The sequence below is a fragment of the Melanotaenia boesemani genome, chromosome 20 (genome assembly GCF_017639745.1).
Source record: "Melanotaenia boesemani isolate fMelBoe1 chromosome 20, fMelBoe1.pri, whole genome shotgun sequence".
Lineage (NCBI taxonomy): Eukaryota > Metazoa > Chordata > Actinopteri > Atheriniformes > Melanotaeniidae > Melanotaenia > Melanotaenia boesemani.
The window spans coordinates 19244675-19263180 of record NC_055701.1 but is presented as its reverse complement, the minus strand read 5'-3'; the positions used below and the strand labels follow the sequence as shown (position 1 = coordinate 19263180).

General features: G+C 39.6%; 1 protein-coding gene across 2 annotated transcripts in view; it reads right to left on the bottom strand.

Annotated features, from left to right (window-relative positions):
* The window catches only part of fndc3ba (fibronectin type III domain containing 3Ba), an 87678-nt gene that overhangs the window by 42014 nt on the left and 27158 nt on the right, over positions 1-18506 (bottom strand). For both annotated transcript variants that reach the window (XM_041971149.1, XM_041971148.1), the window contains exons 4-7: positions 3370-3446; positions 1329-1560; positions 1027-1198; positions 471-598 (exon numbers count right to left, since the gene is read on the bottom strand). In XM_041971149.1, coding sequence (XP_041827083.1) covers positions 471-598; positions 1027-1198; positions 1329-1560; positions 3370-3446 — 609 coding nt within the window. The remainder of the gene's footprint in view (positions 1-470; positions 599-1026; positions 1199-1328; positions 1561-3369; positions 3447-18506) is intronic.

The window sequence follows — 18506 nt, the reverse complement described above, 5'->3', positions numbered from 1 at the left end:
TTTTTTTAGGCGATATTCTGTGCAGGAAAAAAGATAGAGGGGAATAGAAAGAGAGGAACGAAAGGTGTGTTTTATCTGGCCTTTGTGAATGCAGAGAGGCACTGAGGTTGAAGACAACACAGCCAGTCACACAGGGACCAACAGAAAGACCGGGCAGCAAGAATATAGGTTACTCCCCCACAAAGCGATAAGGGGTGACTTTGTTGCTTGGTGACATGTCCATTATTCCGACAATAAAACAGCTCCACAGTTCTTTTAGATGTCTATTGACAGACATGTCAAATCAAGAAATTAACATATTGTATATTAGAGAGTTACTGATTCAAGTTATATAACTGCAAGTGTATAACTGCAATAATAGATTGGGACAAGTCTGAGTTTTTCAATATTCAAAAGCAAAAAAAGGCATTTAAGCCCCTATAAACCTTCCCAGTCTGCCTCCCTGCTTTGCACATGTGTGAATGTCCTACCTTGTGTGTGTGTCTCTGGCTCGCTGTTTCTAGGACTGCTGCGGAGTCGTCTTTCTGGCTTCTTGCCCCCTGGACTGCTGATTCCGCCTGACCCCACTGACCCCAGCGATGGGGCGTGTGATTTGTTGCTGCATCGCAAACAAAATTAAACAGAATTCACTTTATTAAAACATTATTTTAATAAAAAATTTTTTAAAAAAGTGGAAAAACATGGAACTGTGATTACAAGATTAATCTTGAACATTAAGTATAAACAATAACAGTTTAACAGAACAGTGACAGTCATGACCAAGAAAGAAGTTAAGTTTATAAAAAAGCAAGTTTGCTCCAAACATTAGCTATAAAAGAAAACAAACAGGTAAAAAAATGATTAAACAGATGGATAGATAGACATGTGTGAAGTGTTTTTATATTTGATATAGTGTGATGACTTAATAAGGTAAATAATAACTGAAATCCTTGTGATTTTATTACAAAAAAACCATTAAAGAACATCTCTAAATCAATAAACTAATCTTCATGCCCATCTCAAGAATCCCAGACGCAATGTGATCACCTGTATCCGTTGTGTGCTGGCCCCAGACTGCCCTTGTAGAGAGTGGAGGGAGGGGAATTAAGTCGGTTCTGTCGCTCTAGTTGTCTCTGTTCCTTTATCTTTTTAGGCTGTGGCTTACTGTATGTCTCCTCTCTGCCTATGTAGTTTGACATCCCATAAACTGGAATTATTTCTGAGGAGAGAATAGAGAAGAATTCAAACAAAAAAAAATCTTAAAAACATATTTTTATAACTTATAACAATTTTAACAGAATGTCTTCGTTTCATCATAAAAAGATGATGGTTGATCAGCATGTGAGTACCTGGATCGCCATACATGGGGGGAAGGTGGTGCTGGTAGTACTGGTGGGGTGGCATCTCCCCTGGGCTTACAGGGGGATAGAAAGAGTGAGAGTTGGGGATGAAGTGAGGGTGAGCCAGGTACGGGGGCAGGTGGTGTGTGGGGGACAGAGCTGGAGAGTAGGAGGGAGGGTAGCACTCTGGAGACTGAGGAGTCACCACCACTCGGCGGACCCCTGTTGTATCCTCCAGCACCTGTGGGATAAAAAAGAATGAAAACTAATAAGAGATTTAAAAACAATATAGCACATAGGCTTTCACATCTAATGCTTCACTTGGTTGTTTTACACACAAACACATACAGACTGTCTAAACAAAGGCAATTCATGTGTATGTGTTTGTGTGTATGTGATTGGAAAATCAAGATTTTTCGTGCCCACAAACATTTGTTTTATTGGAAAACGGCATGAATCTACGATTGCTTTATTCATTATGAAGTAAATGTTTCCCAGGATAAAGTTGGCCTTTATTTAGTGAAAAGCAGGTGTTCTGTGTCTGAAATGAGGACACCGAGTGAAGGAATTAATTGCAGAAAGCATTTGACAACTAAGATGGTGTGCCAACAGGATGTGTTGTCCCTTAAATTGGTGCAAACAAGTGCAACATTGTCATCAGATATGGGCACATTTCAATAACAACAAGGTTCAAATATCTGCCTCAAATTACCATAGATTCCATACACGTATTCCCTTTCACATTCATGGTTTGGGAAACACACATTCCAACTATTCAGACACTTTCACACGCCTGCATTCCAAGGAGAGAGCAAACACACACTCCCTGCAGAGAGGGGAAGCAATATATGGAGCCTGACAACAACAACACACACTATCAGACACACACCAAACAGCACCACCCCGAAACCCCAAACACAAACTGAGAAGTAACAGGCTTTCATGATATGACAGATTAAAAAGAAAGAAGCATGTGTATATAAAAGGGGGTCAGAAGGAGGAGACAAAGAGGGTTGCAAAATTAATCAGAGTGAGAAAGATAAAGAGTGGGGGAGAATAAGATGAGAAGGAAGGGGAGGCCCCTCATGCCCTTCACTTCTAAAGAGGAGAAAGGCAATGTTTACAGGAAAACAAGAGCAAAGTTCCTGCACAAGTACATGTGGAACTGGCCCACATACCAGCACCACGTGTAATTTTTTATTGGAAATGACACACACAAACACACACACATTTAAACACAAAGCAACAACAAATGTGCACATCACACACATAGATATAGACACATGCAAAGTCCATCTTGTGTTTGCACCACTTTCTCCATCCATCTCCTCTTCAAGCCATCCCCCCACCAAAAGAACTGCCCAGTGAACGCCTGCCTCCCCTATCAGGCTTGTTTATGTAAGAGTGACACTGTTTCCCGCTCATGCTTGGCCCATTCTCCACTAACATACACCCACACACATGCAAAGACAAACACACACCCATGGTGAGCCAATGACCTGACTTCCATTGGCGTAGGAGCACAATCCCACCACAAACAACCCACAGATGTATTTGTAACACTCTACTTGTGAGGACAGTTTATTGTGTTATTTTTCAAACCCCACTTTTGTCTTTTCTTCATAAATACAGGAGCATTTAAAGGCAAATGCAGGCACACATACATGTGAGAGACCCCAAAAGTAGCACATTCCTTCTTGTTGCTGTTGATGAAAGAAGCAGCCATGGTTATTCGTGCTTTTAAACTAAAACTGACAGGACAGGTGGAATGCCTAGTATATGCTATGTGTGTGATTTGAGCACACACTGTTTATAAATGGTCTCACTTCTTTTTTTATGTCTATCATTTTTCAGTGATGACCACCACACTGACTGTTCCTCAAAAATTAATAGTGTATCATTTGTATTTAAAGAGGTGCTGTAGCAATGTGGCAATTGTGAGCATTACACATTAAATAATGCAAAGCTAATCCATCAGAAAAGGCAAAAAAGATAACCACTACATGATTAATGCATCAAATTGAAGAAAATCATACAGACAATGACTAACCTGTGAGATGTATCCTGGAGGTACATGAATAGGGGGGATTGACCCATTTGGGGACATCATGGGAACCTCAGCAGGACCTGCAAGGGACAAAAATAAATAAATAAATATATATATATATTTATATATATATGTTCTATAATACAGAATTTTCATACAGAGACACAAATACAGCCTACACACTGAATGAAGTATTAAGTGCAACACAAATGTGCAACATGTTGTATTACAATGCTTTTTGCTGCAATGAATTCTCTCATACTTTTAGTATAATTAGAAATTTCCCAATTGTATGAGTTTGTGTGATGTTTAAGTAAAAAGCAGTTACCTTAAAACCTGCCTGCATAACCAAAAAACCACATGCAAATTTAAGTACAAATGTAGGTACATTATTCCTCATTTTGTCCAAGCAGCTGAAGTCAACCATGTGTTTCAACAATGGCAAGATGACAAATCTATGAGCTATATCTATCTTTCTATATATATATATATATATATATACATAGCAACTTTGCAATTACAATCTAAAGGAAAAGGAAGAAAATCTAAATAGAGTAGCAGACTGAAAATTATGTTGACTTTTCCACTATCCATATCTCTTCCTCCCAAAACTCTCCGTCTCTCTCTTCCTCCGTTTCCCTGTGATGGAGGTCTGAAGCTGTTAAAGTCATTGGGACCCTGTTGGGACAGCTGGAGGCAGACCTGGCCTCAAAATAAATCACACAGTACAGGCACACATACCCGCACAAGCACACACACACGAACCGAGGCCCCCACTAACTACAAACACACATGCAAGTATGGAGACACACTAATATTTTCTGTCTGTGTTGACATGTGCTAAATAACTGAAAATTATTTCTTCAGTCTGTTCTACCTTAAAAGTAACTGTCACACATTAAAACAAACAAACAAACAAAAAAATATATATTTTACAACTTCATCTAGTGGTACAAGTCATGATTTTGCTTAATTTTGGAAGTTAGTCTGTTAGTCTGAGTAAAATGGATCCAACTGCCAATTAAGTTTTGCACAATTACTCATTAATTTGAGTCAGGTGGATTTGGAGCAGGGACACATCAAAAACCTGCAGGATTGTGGCCCTCGAGGACCGCAGCGGGACACCCCTCGTCTAACTAAAATCATACAAAAGAAACATTCTTAGTTGATCACCAGCAAATCATAAACAAACAACACATGCAATCGATGTGCGATGGCAATTTTGTGCGCTTTATTGGGAATCTTAGTAAATCAGGCCCATTGCGTAAAATTTTACTTACATACTTACTTAACAAAATGCGAGTAAAAGTCAGCTGAGACAACAATATAAATGTAAAGGATCACATCGCAAGCTAGGAAATAACTATCAAGATTCCAGACACTTTAAATCCTGATGTGGTTTAATTTGTTTATTGAGAACACAGTAATTAATCAATGAAGGAACAGTTGCAGTAAGGTACAGTAAATCAAAGTTAAGCTAGCTGCAGTTACTCTACTACACACAAACCTGAGGCAGCTAGCATCTGCTAGTTACCCCGAGAGGCTCAAATATTTACAAATCCTGATGTCAGATGGATAAAAGTCTATTTCCAGACGGAAATGTTTTGTTTAAACAAGTATGATCGGAGAAGCGTACTTTAACAACAATGCTAAGAATATTGTGAAATATAAAATCATGATGGGCCGTTTACTGGAACAATAGGTACAAAATATACAATGCTGTAAAGCTGCTCAGTTCTGCTAGACATGGTACAAAATTTTCACTAGATTGTCAGTTATTTTAGTCTGTGATGTGACCTATCTGGAAAAGCGAAAAAATGAACAAGCTATAAGGCAGCATATCACTCACCTAGTATAGCAGAATAGTATAAATTTTCTGTCCAAGGAACCAGACTCATAATCTCCTAAAGTGGTCTTAATGAATATATTTTTTTAAAGGTTTTCCTTGGACATTGGTTACTTTTTCATCCAGTTTTAGTCTAGTCCTCATACCTAACAACTAGGCAGTACCGTGTCTCTGCATAACACACTATGAGCAAATAACCTATTTAAATTAGTATCTTTATCTTTATGAATGTTGTTACTTGCAACATGCTGCAAAGACATAATTTGTTCCCATATTTTTAGTTGCATATGAAAAATACTAAAGCTAACACAGTGCGACAGGCACAAAATAGTACTTTTGCATTAACAAGGTTATGCCCAAAGAGCTGTTAGCTGAAAACTTGGCATTTTTCAGCATGGTCTGCCCTGTGACCTTAAAAGTTTGCCAAAACTGGATGAGCAGAGGACAAACAAAAGAAGTGGCAAGGCTAAAATACCTATCTGATGCAGATGAACAAGATCTGAAAGTGATATTCTTAAGAAATTGAAAACAAATCCATGAAAGGCCTGACACAGGACCCGAGATGACCTGGATTACTGTTTGCCAAAGCCTCATCATAAAACATATGCAAAAGTGGCTGTCAAGAAGCCATTCTTAGGGAGACAGGGAGAAAAAGGCTGATGTATGCCAAATCACACAAGAACTGGACTGTGGAAACCAGTGGAAACAGGTCTTATGGAGGTTTATGGAGTGGAACGAATCCTCCCTCAAAAAATATTATATTCAGGTATTTCTCCATTGATCCTGTTCTTATTTTCTATCTCATCCATTTTTTCCTCCATTCAGTACAGGCCTCGCTAACAGCTTCTCTCACTATCAGTTCTTATACCTTCACTCCTCTGCTTTCACTCACTTGATCCTGCTTTCATTTCCATCTTTTCATCTCCTTTTCAAGAATTCCTCCAGTATGAAACCCTTTTTACTCCATCTCTCACTCACATCAAATATTACTCACTTCACCCTCACTAACTTTGTTCCCCCATTAATTCTCATCCTTCTTTCTCACTTCATTCCATCAGCTTTCCCTTCCACTCCTCCACATCTCACCCACTGGCCTGACCACACTCATCGGCCAAACAAACAGGTAACAGTACAGTAAACATACACACACACCTACACACACGCAAACATAACCTTAGCAAAGTCTGAAATGTGGACTAGTGTGTGTAGTGAGTGGGTCACAGGTAAGCAGAGACAGGCCTCTTCTGTCCCATCTGCTTCCTTAGCATAGAGACCAGGAGTGGATATGAAAGTGCTCATTGAGGAGAAGGTCATAGCTTAGGGAGAACACACAGCACACACACAGATTTCCCCTAAACCTCTTTCCATCCCTGTTCATAGCACACTTTCCCTCTTGCTTGCACACACACTGCAAGACACACACACACACTCTTGGCAAACAGACGTGTGTTTGGACAGTCTCTGCTGCCTCTGTGCTCTTCACTCAGCAAACAGCAGCATTCCTCTGCTCACGCACACACACGCACACTAAGGGAACATTCCCATCCATGGCCCCCAGGACTGGACCCAACAGGCCCAACTACCCCCAACCCCTCCCAAAAATACAAGACACTCTTTGTCCTGCTATCCCTCATACGCACACAGCTGTAAGTCATACAATATTAGACTGACTTCCATTTAGAACAGCTCAGGATAATCGAGTGTTTGTACATGTGCATCGAAATGGTTGTAATTGTGTGCATGTGTGGGTGCACATAAGTCAGATAAGTCAAATAAGTGAGTGTGGTCCTTGATCCGCATTGTAGAAACGTCACTCTGTGGTCTTGTCTCCAGCTTTACCCTTTAAGCACCACAAATAAAGTCCTGACTTCCTCTGCCTAATCCTGTTGGAATCCCAGACAACACAGTTCACCAACTCCATTCCCCCTGTGTGCTCCCTGCACTCATCTTCCATCTGCTGCTTCTTCCGCTTCCGACTGCTGGAGGAGGTAGATCAGAGGACCAGTAATGAGGTCCTTTCCTGCATTTAGCATGATGTCACTGTTACTGCACATCAGCACTTGTAATCTGAAGTCCAGCTTTTCTCATAATTACTCTCGGTCCACACAATGAATGATTCTGGACTCCCCCCAAAAACTGCTTGTATCTTTTCTTAAAAAAAGACAATAAGAACTAAGGATGGGTACAATTGGAGCAATATTTTTTTACATGTTTTGACAATAAAATTAATTTAAATTACAAAGCTAAATTCAAATAATATTTATGTTGTGATTTTAATTCATCCTTTAAGTTTGGTAAGATAAAAAGTCTGAACAGAGACATGTAGATTTTGCCATAATAGAGCTTCATACGTTGCATCGAGAGCATCTTGCTGTTATGATTTAGGTCCAGAAAGGTGTTTCAAACGATCCTACATTTTCCTCATGACAAGTCATTTTACATAAATGTTAATGGGAAGCAATGCAAGTGTGAAAAAATGGCTTGATTTATTATGTGAATCACATGCAATGTCAAGTGGCATGGTGGTATGTTGGTTAGGACTGACACACCAAGATAGATCTCAGCTGGAGAGTTTGGTTTCTACTCGCAACTACAACTAGTGATTCTAAATTGATCATAGGTGTGAATGTGTGTGGTTTTTCATCCTGTTTGTCTCTGTTTGTTACTGTGTTGCACCCTGCTTCTTGCTCTATAACAGCTGGGATAAAACTCCATTGTCATGAAGCAAATCACTAAAATAAAAATAAAAGATTTTGGTTGGAACTGGAAATTACAACTTGCAACAGGAAACCCACGACAGCCACATGTTCACGCTAATATTTAACATTTAAGTGTCACCTTGCAAAGTTAAACTTTTGGTGCTAAAGATTTACACAAGAAATATACACATGTCCACAGTAAACATCCTGTCTCAGACTTTACCACCACACACAGGCACAAACATACAAACTCATGCGGGAAGCAAACCTGCTTATCAACTGGCTCATTCAATATATAAATCAAATCAATTTAAACAATGATTAAATAAATAAATAAAAAAGTAGGACCAACATGTACCCATGAATACAGTAATAAACATACACAGACAAGAGGAGATGAAGCAACATTTCATCAGATGTTTCCCATGAAGCAGCTGTCAAAGACAGCTGTGTAAGGGCCCCCAAAGCACGGCACAGAAAAAGTGGCCTCACACACACCAAATTACTTGCGTCCTTTGTAATGCTCAATATGTAAACACACACGCTCATCCACACCTATAGATCAGACAATATATGCCAACTGTGAGTATCAGCCTGAAGCTGTGCCTGCTTGCCCCCTCAAGAAAAGGCAAAGGACTTTCTGTCTTTCCCTTCATTCCCTTCATCTCGGCACATGTGGTCACCACATTGAAAGGAAACACAGACCCTCTTGGGAAAGCATGTGTGCATGTGTCTGTTTGTGTGTGTCGAGTGTCAGAGCCTGTTAGTGAGCTGACCTACATACAAACCACCTAGACTCAAATGGATTTCCCAACAACACAGAAACAAAAGAATTAAAAAGTATAAGAAAGTTGTATTGTTGAAACAATATGTTCTCTTTATTTCAACAGTACAACTTTCCCACAAAAATACAAATTTTGTTCACCCTAGCTGTGCCCCATGGAGGTAGATACTCAGTCTAGATGGGAAGCTGTATTCCTGTATGTGTGTATATCTAAGTGTTCATCTGTACATTTGTATGTGTGTGTGTGCGTCTGGGTCAGTTGTGACGTGGCGTTGCCTGGAAGTTATGTAAGCATCAGCAGGGTAATGTTATCTGTCCTTGGAGCTCCAAGAGCAAGTCACTCCCACGACAGCTTCCTCTACTGCCTAGCCAATCCACACACACACACAAAATACACACTTGGGAGCACATGGTCTATTGTCACTTCTAAGATGAATGCCTTATATAAAAATGAAACAAATCCCAGTGGATCTTTCAGTCAGCTGATTTAGCTACTAGATGCTCAGAGAGGGAACAAAGTATGGAGCATAATGGGAAGTGTAATGAAGGAGAGGGAAACAATAAAAGGAGAAACAGAGTGAGGAAGATGGAGAGACTGTTTTCAGCAGGAAATATGGGAGACAACTTAAAAATAGCACAGTCAGTGTGCAGTATACACACAACCTGTATCACTTGATGCTAATTATATGTGTATAGACAAACAATAATGCACACGATTCAAAGGCCTCCAGTTTATCTGCTTTAAGTCAAATCCCACGGACATCTTTGCCCTAGGCAGGCAGAGGCTTGGTGATCGAGAAGGAAGTGAGGACTTCCTGCGCCGCCCTGCCTTTAGTCCTTTGCTCTCATGACACTGACACTCTACAGAGTGAGGTAGGATATAGCACACATACATAGTTATGGATAAATGGACACACAGCTGGTGTCCAATGTGACAAACACCTTCAGATGAGTGTAAAGAAGTGCAAATCCACACTTTGGATCTTAAATCTATGTTCTGCTCAACAGGCTGTAATTTGAGCGGGCAGCTGATTTGCAGTGGAATGTAAACCATAAGCTTGAGAATTGCAACGTCTGAGCACAGAGCCTTACTGAATGTATATGTTGTGTGTATTTATGTGTGTGCGTGTTTGTGTTTCTATGCAGGTATGTGTAAACATGTTTCTTAGGATGAGTAAGCCACTCTACTTTAAGCTGATAAGCTCAATGTTGCATAACTGCGTCATAAGGAAACAAGCAAAAGTTCTTATCTGTTATGCCAGCTGATGGAACTATCAACAGTGTGATGATCTCACCAACATCAAACATCAGCATTGGTGGTTTGTAAGATCACCACTGTATTTTACTGGTCCACTGGTTTAATCTCATCTGGGATCCTTTCTATGAAGATGATGGGGGGGAGTACCAAAGAGTTTGAATCTTTACTTGTGCAAAATCACTTCTCCATGTTAAATGCTGCATGGAGTCAGCCACCAGGGAGGTTTGCTTGCTGACAAATAGCCAAACTTGTGCACTGACATTCTCAAGCACACCACTGGTTGATTGGCTTAATCAAACTTGTAATTACTGTAATTTTTATACATGTTTGCCTCCTGTTACACATGCCATTGTCAAGGTGTGTTCAATGTGTTTTTCCCTGTGCCTAACCAGTCTTGCCTTCTCCATCTTTGGTGATTGGCTGGAAAGGTTCACATGACTGAAAAAAGCCGCAGAGAGGCAGTCTCCACACCAGCCTGATAATGTTGTCGTCTCTTGTTTCATGGTTGTATTTAAGTTGAGTTGGGAGTCACCAGTAATTCTGTTGTTGTTTTTTATTCTTTTCCAATAGTTTTGGATATCATGTTAGGGGGGCAACTCAGATCCTACAGCTCATTGTGTGGCTGGTTTGTGGTCTGCTCTCACCTTTGTTTGCTTTGGCATGGACTTTCTTCTCCCTTATAGTTTTGGTTTGTCAAGTAATTATTTATATTAAACTTTTTTTCATTATTACTGATTTGAGGGGATGTTATATTTTATATATGTTTTAGGAACAGTAACATATTCGGGGGCTCGTCCGGGATTTGAACCGAGGACCTCCGGCATAACATTCCCTTTTCAGCACTTAAAATTTCTTTCTCAGTATTTTGACACATGCCATTAGTGCCATCAAAGGCTAAATATACATGCAACCTCCTCATTGTCAACATGTTTATTGTTTTGTTTACACCCAACAAATTTGGCAACTCTATCTAAGCTCTCTAATGTGCCCCTTAGTGGAATCCTACAGCAGACATAGGGACTTGAGTCTGGGACTTGGACCCAAGTTGCACTTAGTCTGCATTGACTTCAGACTTGATTTGGACTCGCACTCAAAAGACTTTAGACTCAACTCAGACTTGTGATTTAAAACTAGTAAAAAAAATGTTCATTTTTTTCTTCATGATTTTCTCTCTGTCTGATCTCCTGTCTGCTGTCATTTCCCCAGATGTAATGGTGACGTAACATTACACATACACAGATGTTTCATCCACAATAAGTAAAAACAATCTGTCATTGTAACGTTCAGGTATTGAAAACTTCATAAAGGGACAAATAAAAGAGTAACAAACTGCAACGTCTGCAGCATAAAAATATAGGACACTGGATCCACCACACCCAGCTTCACTTACCACCTTAACACATAAGAGCCTGATGTGACATTTTTGTCACATACAGTTTCTGAGACATTTTGCTTCAATTTATGGTATAAACTTTGCTCAAAATCCTATTGAACACAATCTGATACTTGTCTTATGTCCCCTAATAGATACCCAGAAGCAGAAAACCATATTATAATATTTTAATATATCACATGGTAATAAATGGTAGATCAGTGCTGTTACATTTAATGTTAAGGTGTGTATGGAATTTAAATTCCTTGAATATTAAAATGCAGTGGTCTACAGAACAGATAGGCATTGCAGGCAGATTACACATTACAACTAAATGCAGCTTGTGACTTGACTTGGACTTCCCACTCTAAGACTTGAGAGTTGAATTTGACTTGCAAAAAATCAGTCCTATGGTAACCAGTGTAGTACACAAGCAAAAATGTAAACAATGACGCTCACGATGGAGCCAGGTGCCAAAGAAAATTTTGCTCCAAATGGTTTTGTTTCCTGATAAACATATAAACATCATCGCTATTAAAAGATACAGTAATTAAATTTTTCACTTGTAGACTTCGAAAAAAAAAAAAAAAATTTTCATAAAACTGGATTCCTGCAGTTATTCTGGAATAAGGTTTTCCTATTTAGGCAAATAAACTTTAGTCAACTCCTCATGGAGATGGTCCTTCCAAACTTTCCAAGAACGTTACATTTCTTTTATTATGATGTTATTTTCATTTTATCCTGATTGTTGTGTAAATACCCTGCTAACATACAAACCTTGATCTGTTAAGTGTTGAGCATGTTGTATGGGTGCCAGCCTATACCTCCACCCAGCCCAGTTCTCTCTCCAGTTCACCCCCACCTAGAGGAGGGGTGTTGTCAGCTGACCTACTTCGGCTGCTGGATCTGCCCCAGAAGAGAGCAACGTAATGTCTGGAGGGACATTGAGCCCAGCCATGCTTTGTTCTCAAGATCTTAAACATGTGCAAACACACACTCTAACAGCTGCACACATACTCCCAAGGCACAAACACACACACACTATGATGAATAAATTTCAACCTGCAGTAAAGTCTCGAGATACACACCTGGACATATGTGAATGAACTCTTTGGATGTTGCACTGACATGAAAGAGACACAACTGACTTGTAAAACATACTGACATTGGGATAGTGTACACTGACATAAATCACGGTCACCTTAGCTCAAACAACATTCAACAGTCAAATACACATTCAGGCTAGTGTGGCATAAATCCGGACATAACAAGTCACACACAGTCTTACTACTTGTTCGCATGAGACTACTCTCAGACACAGAGATACAAATGTTTTAGAATTGGTTTCAAAGCAACATACACTGCATGGTTCTGGCATACTATACTTCACTTAGCACAAATATACAAATTCATTTGGCTGTGTGCACAAACTCCTGGCAAAGATGTGCAAGCACGCACCTGTGCACAATAATATACACAATCCAGACACTGGTGACTCATTGTGTTCATTCTCTAATTAACTCTACATGTCTAGAAAAAAGAAAGTAAGAAAAAGAGAGAAAGACAGACAAGAAGTGCAACATCTGTTGGTGTGTAAACAGACACTAAGTCATGGAATCATTTTCTGCTCTGTTTCTTTTACACATTGCTGTTTCTCCCCACTCTCTGAAATCCTCAGGATGCCAAAAATCCTGAAATCGAGCCATAGCAAAGCTTCTGGTACTTTTTACTCATTTTTTCCCCCTCTGTACTCGATGTGCTGTGTTTGTAAGCAGCTGTACTTCTCCCCCTTACTTTTCTCATATCTCTCCACATGTTAATATGGGGCATTCCTGGGGTATGAGTCACAGTCTGAACAGCACCAAGTCTGTGTCCACCACCACAAGGAGCAGAGAAAGTGTGGATGAGAGAAGAGAAGAGAAGAGAAGAGAAGAGAAGAGAAGAGAAGAGAAGAGAAGAGAAGAGAAGAGAAGAGAAGAGAAGAGAAGAGGAATTGTGAATGTCAGTGGAAAGACAGGAGGCAAGACTGGAAGTCCTAGATTAGCAGGGACTTTCCCCCATTCTCCAACTATGAATTCCACTCTTTTTGTATGTGTTTCAACAGTATGTGCCTGTGCACGAGTGCGTGTGCATGCTCTATAGTTGTTAGATGATCTGACAAGAGAGGAAGTGAAGACATGCTAGACATTGCAATTATATGTAAAAAGAATAGAAATAAGGAAAAGTATCTGGGTCAGATTAAATTCTCTTCCAGGCCATTGTCTCCAACCATTCCTTGACCTCCCTGGTTAAGTCCACCCATAGACTGACACACACTTCTACCCATCCAATCAGATCAGTGCAGGAAAAGAAAAAAACAGGGCTTCCCTGTGAAATCTAAATACACATGATGTAAACAATCACATGTGGAACTTGTGCAGCTGTGCAAGAGGACTCAGGCACACTTGCTTCATCCTTTGATAAATACAGACTCCTCATTGATGTGTATCATCAGAATTTGCTGCCTGAATGGTCTCATTTGATGAATAATTTATTATGATTCACACAGCAGCATGTGTAAGCATGTATAAGGGGATACAACATTTTTAAAATGACTCTCAGGAGCTACAGTTCTCTGCAAATGTCTTGAGACAACTATCATTTCTTTATATTTTGCAGTCAAGAAGAAAGATGTTCTTATAATCTTTAAAAATCGCCTAAAGCAATTGGTCTCCATGTTATCTGAAGTTTTTTCTTTGGACGTTGGCCGTGTTTTCATTCATTTTTTTAAAACCAGTCCTTGTATCTGACCACTCTTAAAGAAACGTTTTGCTTATTGAAGCTTCTTAATATTATGAACTATAAATCCTTTAGGTTTAAAAGGACACCTGACTCAAGGGATGAATCAGTACTGTGTCCACATATAACATATAACTAAGCAAAACATTTTAAGTTGAAACTTTTGGCAAAATCCTGTTGCAAAGATATTTTGTTAATCTCGTATCTTTGGTTGCATCTATGAAATATACTAAAATATAGACATAGTTTGACAATCAAAGTAATATTTTTGCACCAACAATTTGTTCACAAAGAGCTGTTAGATGAAAATTTGGAATATGTCAGCATGATGTGCAGCATATTTTTAAAAGAACTGAGAAATCAGTGTCAGACCTGAAAAACTATCTATGGCAGATGAACAGTACCTGAAAGTGATATCCTTAAGAAATGGGGAGGGACAAAACAGCTAAGACCTGGCACAGGACCTTGGAGATGCTTCTGACCCTTCGCCTGATCCATCTACTGTTGGCCTAAACCTGATTAAAAATGGTGGCTGTTAAGAAGCCATTCTTAAGGAAGGGAACAGTGAAAAATGGCTTGTTTTAAATGCCAAATTATACAAAAATTAGATGGAAAATTAGTAACAACTGGTCTTTTGGAGTGATGAATCCATCCCTGAGCCCTTAACATTATTGAAGCAGTGTGGGATAATTTTGACAGAATGCAGAGCAAAAGTTTTAGGGCATCCTTCAAGAAGCCTGCAGAAGTTTTCTTTAATACAATGTAAAGAAGTTACAAAAGAAAGCTTGTGTAAGACAGTTCAGGCTGTGTTAAAATATAAAGGTGTTTATATCAATTATTGACTTTAATGGTTATACGGCTTGTAAACAAAAACTCTGCTTTAGTATTTTCGTTTATATTTGTGCATGTTTTATTAAATCACTGCGCCTATTTTCCATTTTCCTGACAACTTATAAATTAAGGAAGGGGCCTCAAGACCTTTGCACAGTGCTATTAGGTTTAAAAACAGCCTTCATATCAGCAAAACTTATCACAAGGGGAAGACAGGGAAGCAAGGGAGGAAGTGGAAGAGTTAACGAGAAAGAGAGGAGGAGGGATTGAAGGTGTAGAAAGGGAGAGAAGTGCTCCAGCTGTACCCTGAGCTTCAAGAGAGCCAAGAATTTCATCCCTGGAAAAGATCTTTCCTTCTCCCTCTGTATGTCTGGAAAAATTGGCAAATGCTCTCCTCTGCACAGACACTGTATTCTCAAGGGTTGCAGTCACCCTCCTCTACCCTTCCAAACCACTCCCACTCCCAAGTTACCCAAGTGGGCCAGTCGCAACAGAAATTATGAGCTGGCAAACTAGACCGGCTCAGCTGCAGCACAGAGGTGACTGGGGTCATCGCATAGAGGAAGTGGCCTCACCCGGAATGCATGGCAGTAGGCACGACCAGACATGCAACGTCTACTTCTCCTATTCTTACTCTACCCCTCTTTCTCTTACTGCCTTTCCTCCTTTATTTACCTTCATACATTTTGTCATTTTATTTAAACTCCATTCCTTCCCCTCTCCCATCCTTGCCCTGCCTCCTCATGCCTTACTGAGTGAGGGCATTGAGTTTATAATTAAGTGCCGGGCAGGGCATGCAACAGCAGTCAACTCTCTCTCTGCCTCACACACACTGAAGTATAGGTTTTAACTACCTTGCATCAACCCAGTCATCTCTGTCCTTTTCTTTCTTTCTTAAAAACTCCTTTGGGGTTAAAATTCTTGGTTGAAGAAAAAGAGAAAGTCATGTATGCCACACACAAACACACATGCACAAAGTACACATAAACTGTGCCCTGAGGGATCACATTCCATTACACACCACCTGGAGTGAGAGTCAGTTACCATGGTGACCAGTTTCCCAAATGCAATGGGACATAACACAAAATTAAGATATATGCGCCAAACACGCCCCTCAGACCAGTTTTAAAGTTGCCCTGAGGGCATACAATCTCGCAAGTAAATCTTCTGCAAAAAGATTTTTCTTCACCGGCTGTCAAGCCAAGACTACATAAATATTAAGTACACACAGAGACATATGTACACCCAAATACACACAGCACACACACAGGATTTCTCCATTATTTGATCTCTTTCTGCCATGAACTTCTCCACCTATTCCTCTTTTCCAACATGATATGAAGCATGCACCATAAACACAGACTCAGCAGAAGTCAACGAGATGCAATGTTAAGCAGAGAAAATAATCTGCAGCAGTGTTAGTTACTCAACACATTTATGACTGAGACATCACTGCAAATTCATTTGAATGAGCTTGACAAATATGGTGAACTGGTTGTTTTAGGAAAGCATTTATGTAGGGTGTGCGGATTCCAGATGAAAATCTTGCAGCTGGAAATTTGTATTTGTTAGTAGACTGAAAATTGTTCAACTCAATTTGATGAATTAAATTCTCAGCTCCCAACTCCATTTGATTATCTTAAAAAATCCTTTACCACAAAGCTGAAAACAGCCCTGCTTTCTTTAGTGCCAGGGAAGCTCTGATATTAGACAAACAGTTTTATTGGACAAATAAACCAGTATGATAATAATGTTAGTAGTTGAAAGCAAAGCAACCACAGACAATGACTATATATTTGGAATATAATTCAGTTGGTTAAAAGATTAATTTCTGCGGCTTAAACTGAATCTGACGTTAACATTAGCACCCACTAGTGTTTCTAATCACACCTCTTTACACATAATGACAAGCAAAGAGAAAATGGGACTCTATTTTGGGATTATGGGACTTTATTTTCATTTTCACAAAAAAAGGGATTAAAATACAGTTGATTTGTCATATGCTCTGTATATGCTACTTTCAGCTGACTGGAATATAGACATCAGCCACCCTTCTGTCTACTGCACAGCAATTTTAATTTCAGCGACCCAGTCACACTGCCCCATATGGGTGGGATTTGGATTTCAAAGTAGGTTTGAAAAAGATCCTAAAACAACCACTTCTGGTTACAAGCAGCAATAGGACTGTCCAAAACAGCACACTAAATTAAGCCCTTCTGAAAAAAATGTATTTGTGTCTTCTACCCCAGTTTGTTTAGAGCCATCTGGCTCGAAGTAAACACAGGCCGCGAGACTTTCCATCGTTTTTCTCTCAACCAGCAATTTCCATTTACATCAAAGGGCTGAGAGTGTAGAAGTGCACACTCTGGCAGAAGGCTAGTCAAAGAAAACCTCAGCAAACTTCTGTAGCAAGGCAGTGCACCCAACAAGAGCAGTATCAGCATTGTCCATCCAACTGAGGTAAACAGTGAAGCAAGGAAAAGTAGAGACAAACCAAGTGAAACAAAGGGAGGAGAAGAGAGAAGCACTAGGAAAGAAGGGAAAAAAGGGAGATATCCACATTCTGTTTAGCTTCTTCTAATTCTTCTAATCTTCTCATTCTTGCTTAGTTTGCCCATGAGTTTGAACAAATCATCAAACAGTCTAGTTCACAATGATGCCTCATAAGTAGTCCAAATAATTTTGTATAACCTGCAAAGAACCCACATTTCAAGAAGAGTCTGTGGTTCATACATGGTGGTTAGAGTATGCAACAATGAAATAAATGCAAGTTCCATGAAAACCATAAAGACTACAAATTCTTGTACCACTTCTCATTTAGATGACTTCTTTGGTAAGTGCTGTCATGTTGTGGTTACAGTACAGCTTCCCATTACTATTACAAGAGGAGTATCTCATAGATGTCTTATCAAAGCCATTCTGAGCAGCATTAAGGTCAGCGGAACATCTTTTATGACAGCAGGGCTGATCGATTTTGGGAGAAGCGTGAAGACGTGAAATAACAGAATCCGGATGCACCCAGACAAGCACAGAGAACATTAATCAGAGAGAGAAAAGTGAGCAAAAACTGCACGCATCTGCTGGCAAAACACAAACCAGACCCCTGATTCTCACCTTTCTGTTCAATGACATGAGGATACCACGCACCCAGCCAGTGCAGCAGCACACAACAGAAGTCACACGGGCAGTGTTGAATACAACCATGTGTTATTCAGAAAAAATGGCCAAAGCAAACAGGACTGCAGCAGAGAGAAGGACTGCATTTCCCAGCATGCCACTGCAATGCAGCAGCACTGAGACTGAACTAAGGCATCAATCTGCCTCACAAGCCCAAATTTAATCAAAATTTTCTGTTAGTGTATATTTAAATTTGGTTTAATAATTATTTAGTAATTACTTAATAATTGCTCATATGTTTATATAGGTATAGTTACATACAAACAACTGAAAAAAATAGGAGTAAATTAATATGGCATCAGTGGAAAGAAATTACATCATGTGGCGAGTCTATCCCCCTACATTTAGTTTCTATTCACCTTTAAAGTATAAAAGCTACAATTAAATGTCAGTTT